Source organism: Oncorhynchus keta, chromosome 34, assembly GCF_023373465.1.
Source record: "Oncorhynchus keta strain PuntledgeMale-10-30-2019 chromosome 34, Oket_V2, whole genome shotgun sequence".
NCBI lineage: Eukaryota > Metazoa > Chordata > Actinopteri > Salmoniformes > Salmonidae > Oncorhynchus > Oncorhynchus keta.
Genome location: NC_068454.1, coordinates 64,258,377 through 64,274,938, shown reverse-complemented (window position 1 = coordinate 64,274,938; position 16,562 = coordinate 64,258,377). Strand labels below are relative to the sequence as shown.

The 16,562-nt window shown below is 41.6% G+C and overlaps 2 protein-coding genes across 6 annotated transcripts in view; both read right to left on the bottom strand.

The window, feature by feature from the left end:
• Positions 1 to 784: 784 nt before the first annotated feature.
• Positions 785 to 7,615, bottom strand: LOC118367540 (G1/S-specific cyclin-E2-like). 2 transcript variants are annotated; one of them, XM_035751122.2, is made up of 12 exons: positions 7,463 to 7,615; positions 6,518 to 6,565; positions 6,301 to 6,379; positions 6,135 to 6,185; positions 5,471 to 5,613; positions 4,991 to 5,126; positions 2,936 to 3,082; positions 2,700 to 2,795; positions 2,492 to 2,626; positions 2,270 to 2,381; positions 2,017 to 2,174; positions 785 to 1,758 (listed from the first exon to the last, which is right to left on the bottom strand). In XM_035751122.2, exons 2-12 carry the CDS (start codon positions 6,535 to 6,537, stop codon positions 1,651 to 1,653), a joined length of 1,185 nt encoding a protein of 394 aa, XP_035607015.1. In that variant the 5' UTR covers positions 6,538 to 6,565; positions 7,463 to 7,615; the 3' UTR covers positions 785 to 1,650. The 2 variants fall into 2 exon arrangements, with proteins under 2 accessions (XP_035607015.1, XP_035607014.1); XM_035751121.2 differs by lacking the exon at positions 7,463 to 7,615 and adding an exon at positions 7,287 to 7,375.
• A 2,840-nt stretch (positions 7,616 to 10,455) lies between these two features.
• LOC118367538 (tumor protein p53-inducible nuclear protein 1-like) overlaps positions 10,456 to 16,562 on the bottom strand; it is a 28,007-nt gene continuing 21,900 nt past the window's right edge. For all 4 annotated transcript variants that reach the window (XM_035751116.2, XM_035751117.2, XM_035751115.2 and 1 more), the window contains 2 exons: positions 14,687 to 15,155; positions 10,456 to 13,307 (listed from right to left, as the gene is read on the bottom strand). In XM_035751116.2, the coding sequence (XP_035607009.1) occupies positions 13,058 to 13,307; positions 14,687 to 15,155 (719 nt within the window). In that variant the 3' untranslated portion in view covers positions 10,456 to 13,057. The remainder of the gene's footprint in view (positions 13,308 to 14,686; positions 15,156 to 16,562) is intronic.

Genomic DNA, 16,562 nt, shown 5'->3' with positions numbered 1-16,562 from the left:
GTCGTTCGGAATGTGGTGAGAATACACAGCGAGTCGTTCACAGCGTGGTGAGAATACACAGCGAGTCGTTCACAGCGTGGTGAGAATACACAGCGAGTCGTTCACAGCGTGGTGAGAATACACAGCGAGTCGTTCACAGCGTGGTGAGAATACACAGCTATGCGTGGTCAGCGAGTCGTTCACAGCGTGGTGAGAATACACAGCGAGTCGTTCACAGCGTGGTGAGAATACACAGCGAGTCGTTCACAGCGTGGTGAGAATACACAGCGAGTCGTTCACAGCGTGGTGAGAATACACAGCGAGTCGTTCACAGCGTGGTGAGAATACACAGCGAGTCGTTCACAGCGTGGTGAGAATACACAGCGAGTCGTTCACAGCGTGGTGAGAATACACAGCGAGTCGTTCACAGCGTGGTGAGAATACACAGCGAGTCGTTCACAGCGTGGTGAGAATACACAGCGAGTCGTTCACAGCGTGGTGAGAATACACAGCGAGTCGTTCACAGCGTGGTGAGAATACACAGCGAGTCGTTCACAGCGTGGTGAGAATACACAGCGAGTCGTTCACAGCGTGGTGAGAATACACAGCGAGTCGTTCACAGCGTGGTGAGAATACACAGCGAGTCGTTCACAGCGTGGTGAGAATACACAGCGAGTCGTTCACAGCGTGGTGAGAATACACAGCGAGTCGTTCACAGCGTGGTGAGAATACACAGCGAGTCGTTCACAGCGAGTCGTTCACAGCGTGGTGAGAATACACAGCGAGTCGTTCACAGCGTGGTGAGAATACACAGCGAGTCGTTCACAGCGTGGTGAGAATACACAGCGAGTCGTTCACAGCGTGGTGAGAATACACAGCGAGTCGTTCACAGCGTGGTGAGAATACACAGCGAGTCGTTCACAGCGTGGTGAGAATACACAGCGAGTCGTTCACAGCGTGGTGAGAATACACAGCTTCAAAAACAGTGTTTAAGAAGGTTGTGTCGTAAACAGTTAACCCTGCACTACCCTTTCAAACAGCTCAAATGTTTAAAATGTCAGAGCAAACATCAACTCACTGCTTTCAGTGTTACTGTATGGCTGAGCCATTTCCAGGAGCACCCAGATTTAAACTACACAGCACCAGATACACATAATAACACATTGTTAAGAGACCGAGTTAAGCAACTCAACTGTGAGCATTATGTACCAATTCACCTCAAATAATGAGCTTTTTAGCCATCAAAACATCCCATGTCTTGAGATGTTCAGCTTCAAGTAACAAAGGGGGAGCAGCAGACATGCTTTCCTATGGAGAAAGGCTTGAGTCAACTCAAATGATCTCCATGTAAAAATCAAATTCTGGGGATTAAGACTGCAAGAACAGGGTCTTTGTTGAAATCATTTGACAAAATATGTCAATATAGTATCCATGAGCTGATTTCCATGGTTGTACTGCATATACTGATATACAGCTTGGTATAAAAAGTTAAATAACTCATTTTAACATGCTACACAAAGGTGAGTTATGCCCAAAAGCTCATTTGATTAGTCACGTGAGGATGAGGTTCCGAAGTTAAGTTTCCCAGCCTCTGGCTGGTCAGGCATGACATCTAGGGAATTCTCCCTTCATCTGGTTGGTCAGAAGATCACCACAAGGAGACCCTGGGGCTCAGTGATTGGCTGGTTTCTCTGTGCTTTTTGGTGGAGTCAATATCCCTCCTATGGCAGCAGGCGATAGTCTATCTTGGCTGTCCGGTTGCCTCTGGTGAGCGTCGCTCTGCAACAGACAAGATGATTCAATAAGATCAATGAACATGTATGCGCAGTTCTATTCTTTTACTTCAAATATGACTTTGTAGCACAAAATGGCTGCCCATACATCACCAATATGGCTGCAATACATGTCTAGGTGAAAGAGACTTGCTACTCACAAACACTGGTAGAGATACTCTAAACAGCCAACAGTGAGGAGCCATTCTGGTTGTCTTTGAATATTATACCCATTCCAGCCCCTGAAAATGTTGTGAGCCCTCACCAGCATGGACAGGTAGTCTACGTGGGTCTGGATGTTGTGTCTTTCATCAGACATCACTTTCTTAAAGTCCTTGAGCTCTGCTCTGGGACAGGCGCTGACCGTGCGCATGAAGGGGGTCATCCACTGGACACAGGGCGCAATACTATCCCACGTCAGACCTGCACAGAAACAGACATGACTAACTAAGTAATAACACGAGGGCTGTGGCGTTCTAGGGGCCAACCCATGTACACGACGTCAAATCATTGCTTACCTGATACTTTGTGGACAACGTCAAATGAGAAGAAATGGCAGAAGGCAGCAGCAGCCAGTATCCCATACTGGTAGTCCAGAGAGTTGATGTCCAGGATGGCCAGGTCTAAAAGCTGTAACATGAAGAGACCAGCCATTAAAACAGCTGTAGGGAAGCTAAAAACCTTCCACGACAGTCAAGTGTCAGGAGAAGCTGCCGGGGGAGGGGGGCTAGTGGACTCACCTGTGTGATCTGGATGTAGGTGTCCTGAGAGAACTGAGGTACCAGGAAGTTGACACCATCCTTTAGAGACTCCACCTGAGCATAGAGCTTCAGCCATGTGATCACCGTCTCTGGACACAGGTTCCAGTTCAGCGCCTGATGGAGGAGAGTCATTAAGTCATGTGTGACAACTGAATTAGTACAGTGTTGGGCACAGGGGGTTTCTTACCTTCAACATGACAAGTTCCATCTCCAGGATCGCTTCCTCCTCACAGGCTCCGTCAGTAACGTAGGCAAACTCATGGAGCTTTGGAGGGTAGATTTCCTGAGGGACATAAGGAGGGAACAATTAGACTTGAGAAGAAAATAAGAGAAGTGCTAACGCCATCTTATTCATTTGTTGACAGTATAAACTAAAGCAGTGGTCACCATCCAGAAGAGCATGAAAATGGACGTTACACCTACCTCTATCTTCGATGCGATGAAGAGGGCTGTGATTCCTATGAGCTGCAGTCGGTCCTTCGCCATATCATCCTGTGTCAGCATGAAGCGGTCAAAGAAGTCCTGAGCCAGATAAGCAGTCTCTCGATGCAGAGTGTACACCTCACTCACCTACAACACAGGACAAAACAGGGATGGGTTAGACATCAGTCACCTCTGTACAAATCCTGTGGCACTATAGTAAACAAGTCAAAGTAATGGAGATGTAGAACCCGAGGTAATAACTATGGAGGTGGAGTATCAGACCTTTGGCTCATGCGTATCTAGTTCAGAGGTCGACCGATTAATCGGAATGGCCGATTAAGTTCTCATAATCGGAAATCAGTATTTTTGGGCGCCGATAAAAATGTTTATAGCTTTATTTAACTAGGCAAGTCAGTTAAGAACACATTCTTATTATCAATGACGACAGTTAACCCACTGTTCCTAGGCTTTGTTAAGGGGCAGAACGACAGATTTTCACCTTGTCAGCTCGGGGGATCTAATCTTGCAAACTTACAGTTAACTAGTCCAATGCTCTAACCACCTGCCTCATTGCACTCCACGAGGAGCCTGACTGTTACGCGAATGCAGTAGAAGCAAAAGGTAAGTTGCTAGCTAGCATTAAACTTACAAAAAAAAACAATCATAATCATTAGCTAACTACACATGGTTGATGGTATTACTAGTTTATCTAGCTTGTCCTGCATTGCATATAATCGATGCAACGCAGGGGGATGATTTAAAGCGCATTTGCGAAAATAAAAGCAGAATCGTTTGATGACTGTACCCAACCATAAACACCAATGCCTGTCTTAATCAATACACAGAAGTATACATTTTTAAACCTGCATATTTAGCTAAAAGAAATCCAGGTTAGCAAGCCATATTAACCAGGTGAAATTATGTCACTTCTCTTGCATTCATTACACGCAGAGTAAGGGTATATGCAACAGTTTGGGCAGCCTGGCTCATTGCGAACTAATTTACCAGAATTTTATTCATTTTATTTTATTTCATTTCATTGAAGGTTGTGCAATGTAACAAGAATATTTATACTTAGGGATGCCACCCATTAGATAAAATACGGAAAGGTTACGTATTTCACTGAAATAAATGTTTTGTTTTTAAATGATCGTTTCCGGATTCGACCATATTAATGACCAAAGGCTCGTATTTCTGTGTGTTATGTTATAATTAAATCTATGATATGATAGAGCAGTCTGACTGAGCGATGTTAGGGAGCAGCAGGATCGTAAGCTTTCATTCAAACAGCACTTTCGTGCGTTTTGCCAGCAGCTCTGTTTATGACTTCAAGCCTATCAGCCTAATGGCTGGTGTAACTGATGTGAAATGGCTGGCTAGTAAGCGGGGTGCGCGCTAATAGCGTTTCAAATTTCACTCGCTCTGAGACTTGGAGTGGTTGCTCCCCTTGCAGAGGGCTCTTGTGGAGCGATGGGTAACGATGCTTCGAGGGTGGCTGTTGTCGTGTTCCTGGTTCGAGCCCAGGGAGGAGCGAGGAGATGGACAGAAGCTATACTGTTACACTGGCAATAGCATAGTGCCTATAAGAACATCCAATAGTCAAAGGTATATGAAATACAAATGGTAGAGAGAAAGTCCTATATTAACTACAACCTAAAACCTCTTACCTTGGAATATTGAAGTCTCGTGTTAAAAGGAACCACCAACTTTCATATGTTCTGGAACTCAAACATTAGCTTTCTACTTCTCCAACACTGTTTTTGCATTATTTAAACCAAATTGAATAGGTTTCATTATTTAGTTGAGGCTAAATGGATTTTTATTGATGTATTAAGTTAAAATAAGTGTTCATTCAGTATTGTTGTAATTGTCATTACAAATAAATAAAAATTGGCATCTGCTTTTTTTTGGTCCTCCAATAATCAGTATCGGCGTTGAATCATAATCAGTCAACCTCTAATCCAGTTATGGCAAATCCAAGAGCATATAGATGGGTACTAGTAATAGGCCCAAGATTGAATAGAGTACAGCAAGTCATTTCAGAGACACATGTACCTCTAGAAGCCAGTCCAGGAGAATGGCCCTCATCTTGGACTTTAGTTTGGGGTGCTGCTGTAGGAAGTCCTTGTCATGGACATACTTCAGCTCCTTGTTCAGCATCTTAATCCACACGTCATCCGAGCTGGCCCAGCTGCCAAGGGGAAACACACCGGTCTTAACAGGACAGCCGGTGTACACTGGCATTGACTGAGGCCCAAAACCAGATACTGAATGTTTGTCATCAATAGTCATAAACATGAAAGGCAAAAAGTAGCCCATTTCTAAAGTTTCTCTAGTTGCAGGTCTACTTCCACCCTGACCTTGTATTTAAGATTTGCATTGACAGTAGAGTGCCATATAAAAAATGACATTCAGAGTTTTCATAAGTAGTGTTGTGGGGGGGGGTACAGTTTAGGAACAAAGACAGGGGAGCAGTTGCCACCAATGAGGTGTAAACGGAATTTGGGCTAAGCCCCTTCAACACACACACAGTACCTGAGGCAGGGCAGCGGTGAGGTCTTGATGAAGATGTTCTTGAATCGGAACTGCTTGAAGCCAGACAAGTCTCTGGTCATCACAAGCTCCTTGTGTGGCGTTTCTACAAGGACACATGGACTTGCCCCTTCTGACCACCGTTTCTAGAGAGAAAAGGCACCAAATTCACTCTTCATCAGCATACAGTCACATAAGCAGCGAATGCAGATAAATAAGCATGCATTTACAGAGTGAAAATTCCATATAGCCAACATTAACAAATAGGTCACAGCATGCTACGCACAGTGAAAAGTACCAAACTGTTCAAAGCTATAGTACACATGAACTTAAACTGCGAAAAGAAAATGATTATTTTAATGGCGACAGAAACTGGGTATTGATGCGCGTTCCATAGTGTATACAAAACAAAGAACGCAATGCGATTTAGATCAGGCGGGGAGGAGAAAGGGAGGGACAGACAAAACGCGGGGTTATTGCGCGCTGTCTAAACCAGTGACACAGATAACTAGTAGTGTGTGTATGTAGCGTTAATTCTCAACAATTACTTCTACATCCATGCGAATTTATTTACCAGTTCACCCCTATATTCTCCCACATGTTTTACAGTCATCAATCACTGGCACAACTTGGTAAAGTTAATTGGTTGAATAAACAAGCAACCAACCTGTATTTCATAGCTTTGTTTCTTCACAGCGGGTGGAATCTTTTTTGATGTCTGAAAAGTAATAACGGACAATACCATTAGCTGTAGTTCTTATTTGGCTTAAGACCAATAAACAATACCGCTACACTAATGATTAAAAATAACACTGCTAGCTAATTGAACAAACCTCAGATTTTCTTTTTCGTGTGATCTTGACGTTCTGTTCCGGTGCGTTCTCATCTCTTGCTTGTAATGTGATGCGACCACTGAAAGGACAGACAACTTTTAGCGGCAGCAAGCAGTCAACATAATTGTTTTCAAACAATGTACAAATATTCAATTTTAAAGTTAGCTTGCAATCATGCTTGTTGATAACGATGCTTTATTAGTGTGGCTTCCCATACCTGCGTCTAACGTTAGCCATTCTGTCAATTGAAGGCTTCAGAGTTCCACTGAAAAGGAGACAGGGCGAAAACATTGTTAAAATGGCAAAGATAGTTTAGAGTTTGTACAAATAAGCATCTTCACAAGTTCAAAACATGATTGGATAATAAAAGGCTGTTTTTGTCCGGGCGGTAAAATGGTATGCCAAATGGGTAGAGAGGGTTGAGCTTGTGAGTACCGTCCTCAATTCCACAAAGAAATCTGCCACAAATTGCATCAAATCTACTGTATCCGCAGTCCCAATGTTATGTCAGAAGCCCTGGTCATAATTTACATTGTTATTGTTAACGAAAGTAACCATATGATCATTATTTTTAATGGTTTGTGAAACCCAACTACGCGCCAATTTCTCGAAGCGGGAGGATTTGGACAGTCACTATGGCTAGCTACAGTAGCTCCCCAGTGAACCAATTTTACCTCCAATACATCAAAATTAAAACAACGTTTACATAAATAGAAATAAATATATGATCATTAAAGAATGTATTGCAATGGCAATAATTCAACAATGCTAGGTAACATTTGCATGATGTAGTTTCCTGTCTAGCAAAGTTACTGGCTAAACTACCTTTATGCCACGTCCATGAAAAGCAGTGGTGACTTGCGTGTTAACGTTAAATATCAAGCAATGTTGATAACAAAGACAGCGTCAAACCAATGTGAAGAAAGAGATGTATTGTCTTATCAAATCAACTAACTAATGTTTACCAGACAGTTTGCTAACGTTACCAGTCGTCCTTGCAATTTGGTTTCTTTTCCAGATTTTTAGACAAAAACAATATCCCAATGAACTGAATGTTCCCCATCGACATAGTAGCTTTACCACTAATTTTCAGAATAAACTCCTGATAAATATAGCTAGCTAGCTAAATAAATGAGCAAACAATTCCTCTCCAGCTCCTTACCCTCAGAAATGAATGAACGAATAATGATCAGCTGGCGCGCCGGCGCCAATCTTTATATATCTGACCATTCCATGGCAAGTGCGCATGTGTGTTCCCGGTTCATTTAAACGCGCTAAATGTTCAAATCTGAATTCCATTTATTGCAAATAAGAAAGCGAACATTCTGTTTTGTTTCCCGAGAATTAATACATTTGATCACGTGTTTGTGATCTTTATTAGGGACGTTCGCTCATCGACTTTTTATGGATGGCGGATCTAGTTTGCACGAGAGGGGTTTAATTTATATTTTTTTGGGGGAAAGGCCGCATTCCTTATTTCCCGGTTAACCTTAAACGACGCAGTAGGCGTTGAGTTAGCCTTTACATGTGGTCAAGTATATATATAAAAAACGTTTAAGCTCTATTTTCTTATTTTTTCTCTGCAAGAATAACACTTCCGTATTACAGGTCCACCTATGGGAGAGGTTTCAAACTCTCTTAGCCAATCAGAGGAAGGTCAGGAGAAACAACGTGGTCTTCCTTCAAAATGTAAACAACCCGAGATGAAGACAGCGTGGAGCGCTGTCATACTGAAACAGGAAGATTCTTACGTTTCAACGCAGATATTATATGCTGATTGTTATTGTACGTAGATTGAGCTAGTTTGAAGCTTTTTTCACTCCTCTTCTAGCAAATGCATTATTTGTTATACTGGACCCGTCCAAATAGTGACATCTACCCCCAGAGGGTAGTATCGTGTACAGTGGGGCAAAAAAGTATTTCGTCAGCCACCAATTGTGCAAGGTCTCCCACTTAAAAAGATGAGAGAGGCCTGTAATTTTCATCATAGGTACCACTTCAACTATGACAGACAAAATGAGAAAACAAATCCAGAAAACCACATTGTAGGACTTTTAATGAAATTAAATGCAAATTATGGTGGAAAATAAGTATTTGGTCAATAACAAAAGTTTATCTCAATACTTTGTTATAAAGCGTTTGTTGACAATGACAGAGGTGAAACGTTTTCTGTAAGTCTTCACAAGTTTTTCACACACTGTTTCTGGTATTTTGGCCCATTCCTCCATGCAGATCTCCTCTAGAGCAGTGATGTTTTGGGGCTGTTGCTGGGCAACACAGACTTTCAACTCCCTCCAAAGATTTTCTATGGGATTGAGATCTGGAGACTGGCTAGGCCACTCCAGGACCTTGAAATGCTTCTTTGTCATGCTGAAAGACCCAGACACGTTTCATCTTTCATCTTCAATGCCCTTGCTGATGGAAGGAGGTTTTCACTCAAAATCTCACGACACATGGCCCCATTCATTCTTTCCTAGACAGATCAGTCATCCTGGTCCCTTTGCAGAAAAACAGCCCCAAAGCATGATATTTCCACCTCCATGCTTCACAGTAGGTATGGTGTTCTTTGGATAAAACTCAGTATTCTTTGTCCTCCAAACACGACGAGTTGAGTTTTTACCAAAAAGTTATATTTTGGTTTCATCTGACCATATGACATTTTCCCAATCTTCTTCTGGATCATCCAAATGCTCTCTATCAAACTTCAGACGGGCCTGGACATGTACTGGCTTAAGCAGGGGGACACGTCTGGCACTGCAGGATTTGAGTCCCTGGCGGTGTAGTGTGTTACTGATGGTAGGCTTTGTTACTTTGGTCCCAGCTCTCTGCAGGTCATTCACTAGGTCCCCCCGTGTGGTTCTGGGATTTTTGCTCACCGTTCTTGTGATCATTTTGACCCCACGGGGTGAGATCTTGCATCGAGCCCCAGATCGAGGGAGATTATCAGTGGTCTTGTATGTCTTCCATTTCCTAATAATAGCTCACACAGTTGATTTCTTCAAACCAAGCTGCTTACCTATCGCATATTCAGTCTTCCCAGCCTGGTGCAGGTCTACAATTTTGTTTCTGGTGTCCTTTGACAGCTCTTTGGTCTTGGCCATAGTGGAGTTTGGAGTGTGACTGTTTGAGGTTGTGGACAGGTGTCTTTTATACTGATAACAAGTTCAAACAGGTGCCATTAATACAGGTAACGAGTGGAGGACAGAGGAGCCTCTTAAAGAAGAAGTTACAGGTCTGTGAGAGCCAGAAATCTTGCTTTTTATAGGTGACCAAATATTTATTTTCCACCATAATTTGCAAATAAATTCATTAAAAATCCTACAATGTGATTTTCTGGATTTTTTTTCTCATTTGGTCTGTCATAGTTGAAGTGTACCTATTATGATGAAAATTACAGGCCTCTCATCTTTTTAAGTGGGAGAACTTGCACAATTGGTGGCTGACTAAATACTTTTTTGCCCCACTGTATACCTACCTACCTATACCACATTTTCTTACTAAACCATGTTTGCCTATACCGTATATAGTAAAGAAGGATCAAGGAATTACATGGCATTTTTTAAAAATATATAAGCTTGCAACAACCAAAAGCATAAAGTTGAGCTTTTTTAATGAATCAGAAAATCAACATTTATTTCTGGTTGCTTCGCTGGCCAAGTGTTGGATTCCACTTTGTAGCATACCCCTCCGATTTCAACACAGAATAAACAGTCATTATTCAATGTTATAGCCTTTAAAACAAGTGTATATGATTATTTTAGAGTTATTGTTTTCTGGGTCACTGTTTATTTTCTGAAGTGTCGAAACAGTTGTTTGTTTGTAATAGTTATTGAAGATCTTCCTGGCAACTACTTTGCTCTGTTGTGATTGGTCAAACATTTGTGATAACTCGTTCTCCATTGTTTGATGAAGCCCATCTTTTAAATGTTTTATTATGCTTTAATATTGCTGTGCAAAGCAGTTACGTACTCTTCATTGAGAACTCATGAGAATGTCATACTGAAAGTAACATCTCAGCTCGGTGGCATAAAGGACTAGGTTTGGAAATTAAGTCCAGCCTGGCTGTGGGTCTTTCTTGCAAAAGACATGTCATCTTAGTTGAATAAACCTGGTAGAATAAAGGTTAAATGGATCAAATGGACAGAAACGGAAGAGTATGTGTATGAAAACATTTATTGTAGACTGTGGCTTACATCATGACAACAGAGCATGTATTACAGTTTTAGAACAGACTACCACATTCTCATTTGCAAATTTTGCTGACCATAAAAAATTGATCTCTCATACGTCCAAAATACAAATAATGTAATCAGTTAAGTAGATAAATAACAGTTAACGCTCAAATTCCTACACTTTTTTTGGCAAAGTGCTGTATTATTCCAGTAAACTAAACCAAAGCAGAAGTCTAACGCGTAGTAAAAAAAAATGCCACCAAATTTCCTTCACACAGGAGAAAACGGGTTTGCTACATTTGTGTATAAAAGCTGTACATGGGCTGGGTGGTTCACGAAGAGAAGCTACCTCCTGTGTGCATAGCTGATTTTCTTTTGTATGTGTTGTCCCTTTGGACAACAGTTCAAGTTCTTCATTAATGCATCGTCATTATACTGTTTAACCTGGAAGGCACGTGATCCACAACAAATTCAAGGCATAAAACAAAATACAAATCCCTGTTATTATCAAAGAGCTCAGACAGACAGCCGAGGACAAAACAAAATGGCTCCTTCCAGCTTCACACATCAAAAATGAGGACTTAGCCATCTCCTCCATTCCCTTCGTCCTGTTGCCCGTGTCACAACAATGCAGTACAAAAATTGACACGTCAAATGATTTGCAATCGGAGAAATTTGAAAATAAAGACATACAAATACAATGGCTAGGCTTAAATCACTTCACTATAAATCAGTTTACAACAGAGACAAAACCAAACAAAACCACCTTACTGCTTCTTAATGCTACCATGATAAATACATCTGAGTATGTATGTACTGTGTATTTCCGCCAATAAGTACAAAGAAACAGGTGATATGTCATAATATCAGGTTATCGTAATATTATGTCATGTAAATGATTGAGTTTGCCCTGGACACTTGACTTTTAGAGGTTCTGTGAAACTAAAATAGGCTATTTGGGTGTTTGAGTTGTCTATGTGCTTTCTTACCACTACAGTGCACAGATTCATGTTGTCACAAACTTGACCATTTCAGAACACAAAAGTCTCCAATTTGCAAACATTGTTAAAGTAAAGAAGAATATACTGTAAAAGCAAAAACAATAGTAATATAAACTATTGCAAGGTTAGAGTTTGCTGCTACTTTTTTGGTTGACATTTTAACATAATATTACTAAGTTATGTAATTAAGCAAATAAAGAACAGGTCAAAAATCTAACTCAAAACAATGGAAAGTACACAGAAAAAAAATACAAACTAAAATTAAAAAGACTAATAGTTTCACTCCATCTTGGTGGGTTATAACAGTCGATTGAGAGAGTAGGAGTTCATTTTCACAGTCCTTGGACAAGCAAACGTTCAAATTCAATTTTATCGAGACGCACACAATTCTTTTAAAAGGTCAATCATTGATCACAAACATTACCACAAGGCAAAGCACACTATGACAAATTTGGAAGGTCTCCAGTATGTACAAAGACAATTAACATCCGTCAAGTAATCTGCATTTTAGTAAAGTGTAAAGGTGATTGACTATGACCCTGAGAAGTGGACTGCAGATTTAGAACAAACAATATGAGAAGATACAAAAACATTTTTTTTCTTCTGTTTTCTCAACATCTAGAGACTAGCGCTATACAACCATGCAACAAATCACACACTAACATAGTCAAACCGCTGCTTACAAACATACCTACGTAGATAAACACTCATACTAACTTCATACTGATATGTAATATAATTTTTTTTTCTTTTAAAAAATATTATGGAATTTTTTTTAAATACATTTTACATTTATTTATTTTAATCTTAAATTCTACTATTATAACAAGGCGTTTAGTGATATTTAACCCAGTATTTGACCATCATTTTCTCAAACAATATTGTGAAAGTACTGAATTACTAAGTTCAAGGCAGGTTCACCCATAGTCAAGAGAGGGGAGGTGATGATTTTGAAAAGTAAGTTGTGGCCATCAGAATGACAAATTACATTAGTTTGCCATGAAGTGAGAGAGGAAGCAATTTCATTGGAGGGGCATGAGAAACAACCTTGTTAAACTGTCCTAATTACAAGTGAAAGACATGCTCCTTTTCTAAATGCCTACTCCTACTCTAAAGACATCACAGTCATTCTATTAAGCCACAAACCCTCTTCTGATAGCACACAACCACTCTATGACAGCATACAACAACTCAATGACATCACTTACAATTTCACTATGACAGCATACAAGCAACTCCATGATATCAATCAATGACATCACACAACCATTCTATGGCAGCATATACAGCCACACTATGACACCACACAACCATTGCAGAGTGGGTGAAAGCGGAGAGTGTCGCCACAGGTGTTATATCTGAATGAACCAGTCTCTCCCAGTTGTGGTGGTGGGGACCTGCGGCCGAGTAAAGTGACCTATGGCATTGATTCTAAAGGAGTCCTCATCACGTCTCTTCATTCCAGAGTGGAGGATCGGTGGATGGAAGATGGAGAGCACGTTGCAGGATGAACTCTTTTCGTGGATCCAGGTTGAGACAGATGGATGAATTGATGGTTGGAGGGGAAGTGATAGGGCCAGGACCTCAGTAGTTGAGATGCCTCTGGCCAGGCTGGTGTAGATAGGTGGTGGTGGTCTTGGCCTGCTTGGCCCCTCCAGTACGCAGCAGGTTGAGGCGGCGCAGGGCATTGCGGGAGAGGAGCTGGTGCTGGGCGGCGCCACGTACCCTCTGGGCCAGTCGTCCATGCTGCTGTGCCTGGTCTAGGAGGCCTGGGACGGCAGCCGCATAGCAGCCAGCATGGAGGCCAGCTCTGCACTGCACTACCGTCTCTGGCCTATAGGGGGAGACAGGAAGGGGGCTGGATTGGTTAATCCATGTTCTTTTTTCAATTTGCGCCTAAAATGAAATACCCAAATCTAACTACTTGTCAGGACCTGAAGCAAGGATATGCATATTCTTGATATCATTTTAAAGGAAACACTTTGAAGTTTGTGGAAATATGAAATTAATGTAGGAGAATATTTTTTTAAATGTCAATTTTAAATTTAACCTTTATTTAAAATAGGCAAGTCAGATAAGAACAAAAAAAAAAAAACAGCCTACCGGGAGAACAGTGCCTTGCTCGGGATTCCTTCCAGCAACCTTTCGGTTACTGGCCCAACGCTCTAACCACTAAGCTACCTGCCACCCCCAAAATATAATATTATACAACATATTAGATCTAACATATATAACACATTAGATCTGGTAAAAGATAGAACAAACAATAAAGTTTTTTTCCCTCTTCTCCATCTTTGAAATGCAAGAGAAAGGCCATCATATAATATTGCTGTTTAGATTTTGGCCACTAGATGACAGCAGTGTGCAACATTTCCGATTGATCCAGTGAAGCATTGCATTACTACTGGACAATATTTTGAATCAAGTCTGCCCAAATGTGCCGAATTTGTCAAATTATACATTTTCAAGTACATACAGTGGGGCAAAAAATGTATTTAGTCAGTCACCAATTGGAGGACAGAGGAGCCTCTTAAAGAAGAAGTTACAGGTCTGTGAGAGCCAGAAATCTTGCTTGTTTGTAGGTGACCAAATACTTATTTTCCACCATAATTTGCAAATAAATTCATAAAAAATCCTACAATGTGATTTTCTGGATTTTTTTTTATGATGAAAATTACAGGCCTCATCTTTTTAAGTGGGAGAACTTGCACAATTGGTGGCTGACTAAATACTTTTTTGCCCCACTGTAACTATAGAGAACATACAAAATGATATGGTAATACAACATTTTTGTTTACACACTCCCAGGAATGTCATACATGATGGATCATTAGCGTACACACTAACTTTTACACAGACAGCAGGGGTTCAAACTGTAGAACCCAGTTCCTACATTTGAATATAAAAATGGATTTTATCAAACAAAATTATGCTACATTTTATCTCTGGGACCCTCAGGATGACAAATCAGAGCAAGATTACTGAATGTAAGTGGTGAATGTATCAAACCAATTGCCGTGATAAAAGTTTGTTGTTGTGCACTCCTTAAACAATAGCATGGTATTTTTTCACAGTAATAGCTACTGTAAGTTAAACAGTGCAGTTAGATTAACAAGAATGTACATTTTCTGCCCATATAAGAAGACATGGGAAATTCACTAAATGTAGGTGCTGTAACACTACTGCCAGTATTTTTGTAGCAACAAGTCCTACCTGTGGCAGGGGGTGTCAAGCGACCGTCGTCCCGGTTCCATGCCCACGGGGTCAACGGGGGGGAGGCAGAGATTGAGATTGAGGGAGAGGGGGAGGGGGAGGTTGAGGGAGAGTCGTGGGGGACAGTGGGTGGTGTACACAGACATGCTGGGGTGTTCTATCAGCAGGTTCTCCAGGGGGCTGGTCTCCAGTACCATAGGCTTGCCCCTCCTCCCCCCGCCGAAGCAGGGTGGGGGAGTAACGAACCAGCTCTCCTCTAGAGAACAGGCCTCCAGGCGCTGGAAACCCCCCTCTTCCTCCTCGGGACCCCCATCCTCGGTGTCGGCGGTGGAGTCCAGGGAGGTGCAGGAGGCATAGCGGATGGGGGAGCTGGCGATGGGAGAGGGGACTACCACAAGGTCTTCCTCCTCCTCCGAAGTCAGTTCCACCTCAGACAGGCCGTCACCACAGGGGCTGGAGCAGGCCTCGGCTGAGGAGAAAGGCAGAGACTGGTTAGGATACACCAGCACAATTTACATTTAAATAAGAAATGGAAAGTTTGTTTGCAACAAAAGCATGTAGGGTATGTGTGAAAATGTGTTTTACAACCATTGAGTTTTATAATTGGTGATAAAAAAAAGGTGTAAAACTCCCTGTAGCAAAATGTAAAAATGCAATATGATGGTCTTGAGGTCAACCTGGGTGGGATGACAACTCATATGCAATACCCTGACATGACTTTAGGGGGCAATGTGGCACAGAGAGAATAGCTTTAGCGATCAAAACAAAAACATATTTTCCCCTGGCGCATAGGTGTCAAAGCCCTACAGGCACAGAGCAGTGTTCTATCGGTCAGAATAACATGCCTGAACCAAAATACTATAGTGTGTGTGTGTGTGTGCGCGCGCAAGAGCTGTCACTCATAGGATCAAGCAGCTTCAGCAAATCCCTCGAACAAACTTTTGCCAAATGCTTTACAGTCTTTCCCAACTCTAGAATGCACCAAAACATGTTTTTCCACTAGCTAACTAACTATCTCAACTCGTGATCCTGCTTAAAAGGTTAGGAGAGAAACTAAGCTTCAATTGAATAAATCTAATCAAGTTAAATGAGGTGGTTTGGCTGGAGCGAGAAGTTGCATTCACTGCATCCCTGGGCAATACAGCATGTCTTGCTTTGAGACTTGATGGTGTTACTGTAAATAGTGCACTAAAGTCAGAATAATACACTGCCATAAGGGAAGTATGATGGAAAAAGCAACTTGATACCAGATGGGAATCAAAGCCAGCAGATTGCTGTTTGGGTTCCCATTATACTAAAAATAGCCTGCACGGACGTCTGGCCAAAACTTCATTCCTGGCCAAAGTTTAAAGCTGACTGTCTGTCTTTTTTTGGACAGCATCTCTGACAAACAGCTGAGTGTGTGCATGTACATGTTTGTGTGTAACTGTGTTCTTTGTGTGTAACTGTGTTCTTTGTGTGTAACTGTGTTCTTTGTGTGTAACTGTGTTCTTTGTGTGTAACTGTGTGTGTGTATTGGATGTGTTCCCGTGTGTGTATGATCATGAAAGGTTTCCTCTCTTTCCTTTTCAGATGTAGTGTGTACAGATGCTCTGAGGAACACAACACGCGTTCATTTCTGAGTGTGTGGCTGTGTTACGGTGTCTGTGTGTGATAGAAATACACCCACTCCCATGGACACTTCAGTTTCCATCCTCATCTTTCTCTGTCACGCGTGTCAGCGGCAGTGCAGCCACCTTGTTAACTCAAAAAAATAAAAATAGTAAATCTCATCGATGCTGACACACACACCTTCAGGGTGATCCGCTCGCTTAGCCACCAAGCAATGCAGCAGAACCCTAAAACAGCTTACATCCCTCATCACTGTCTCTGTAAG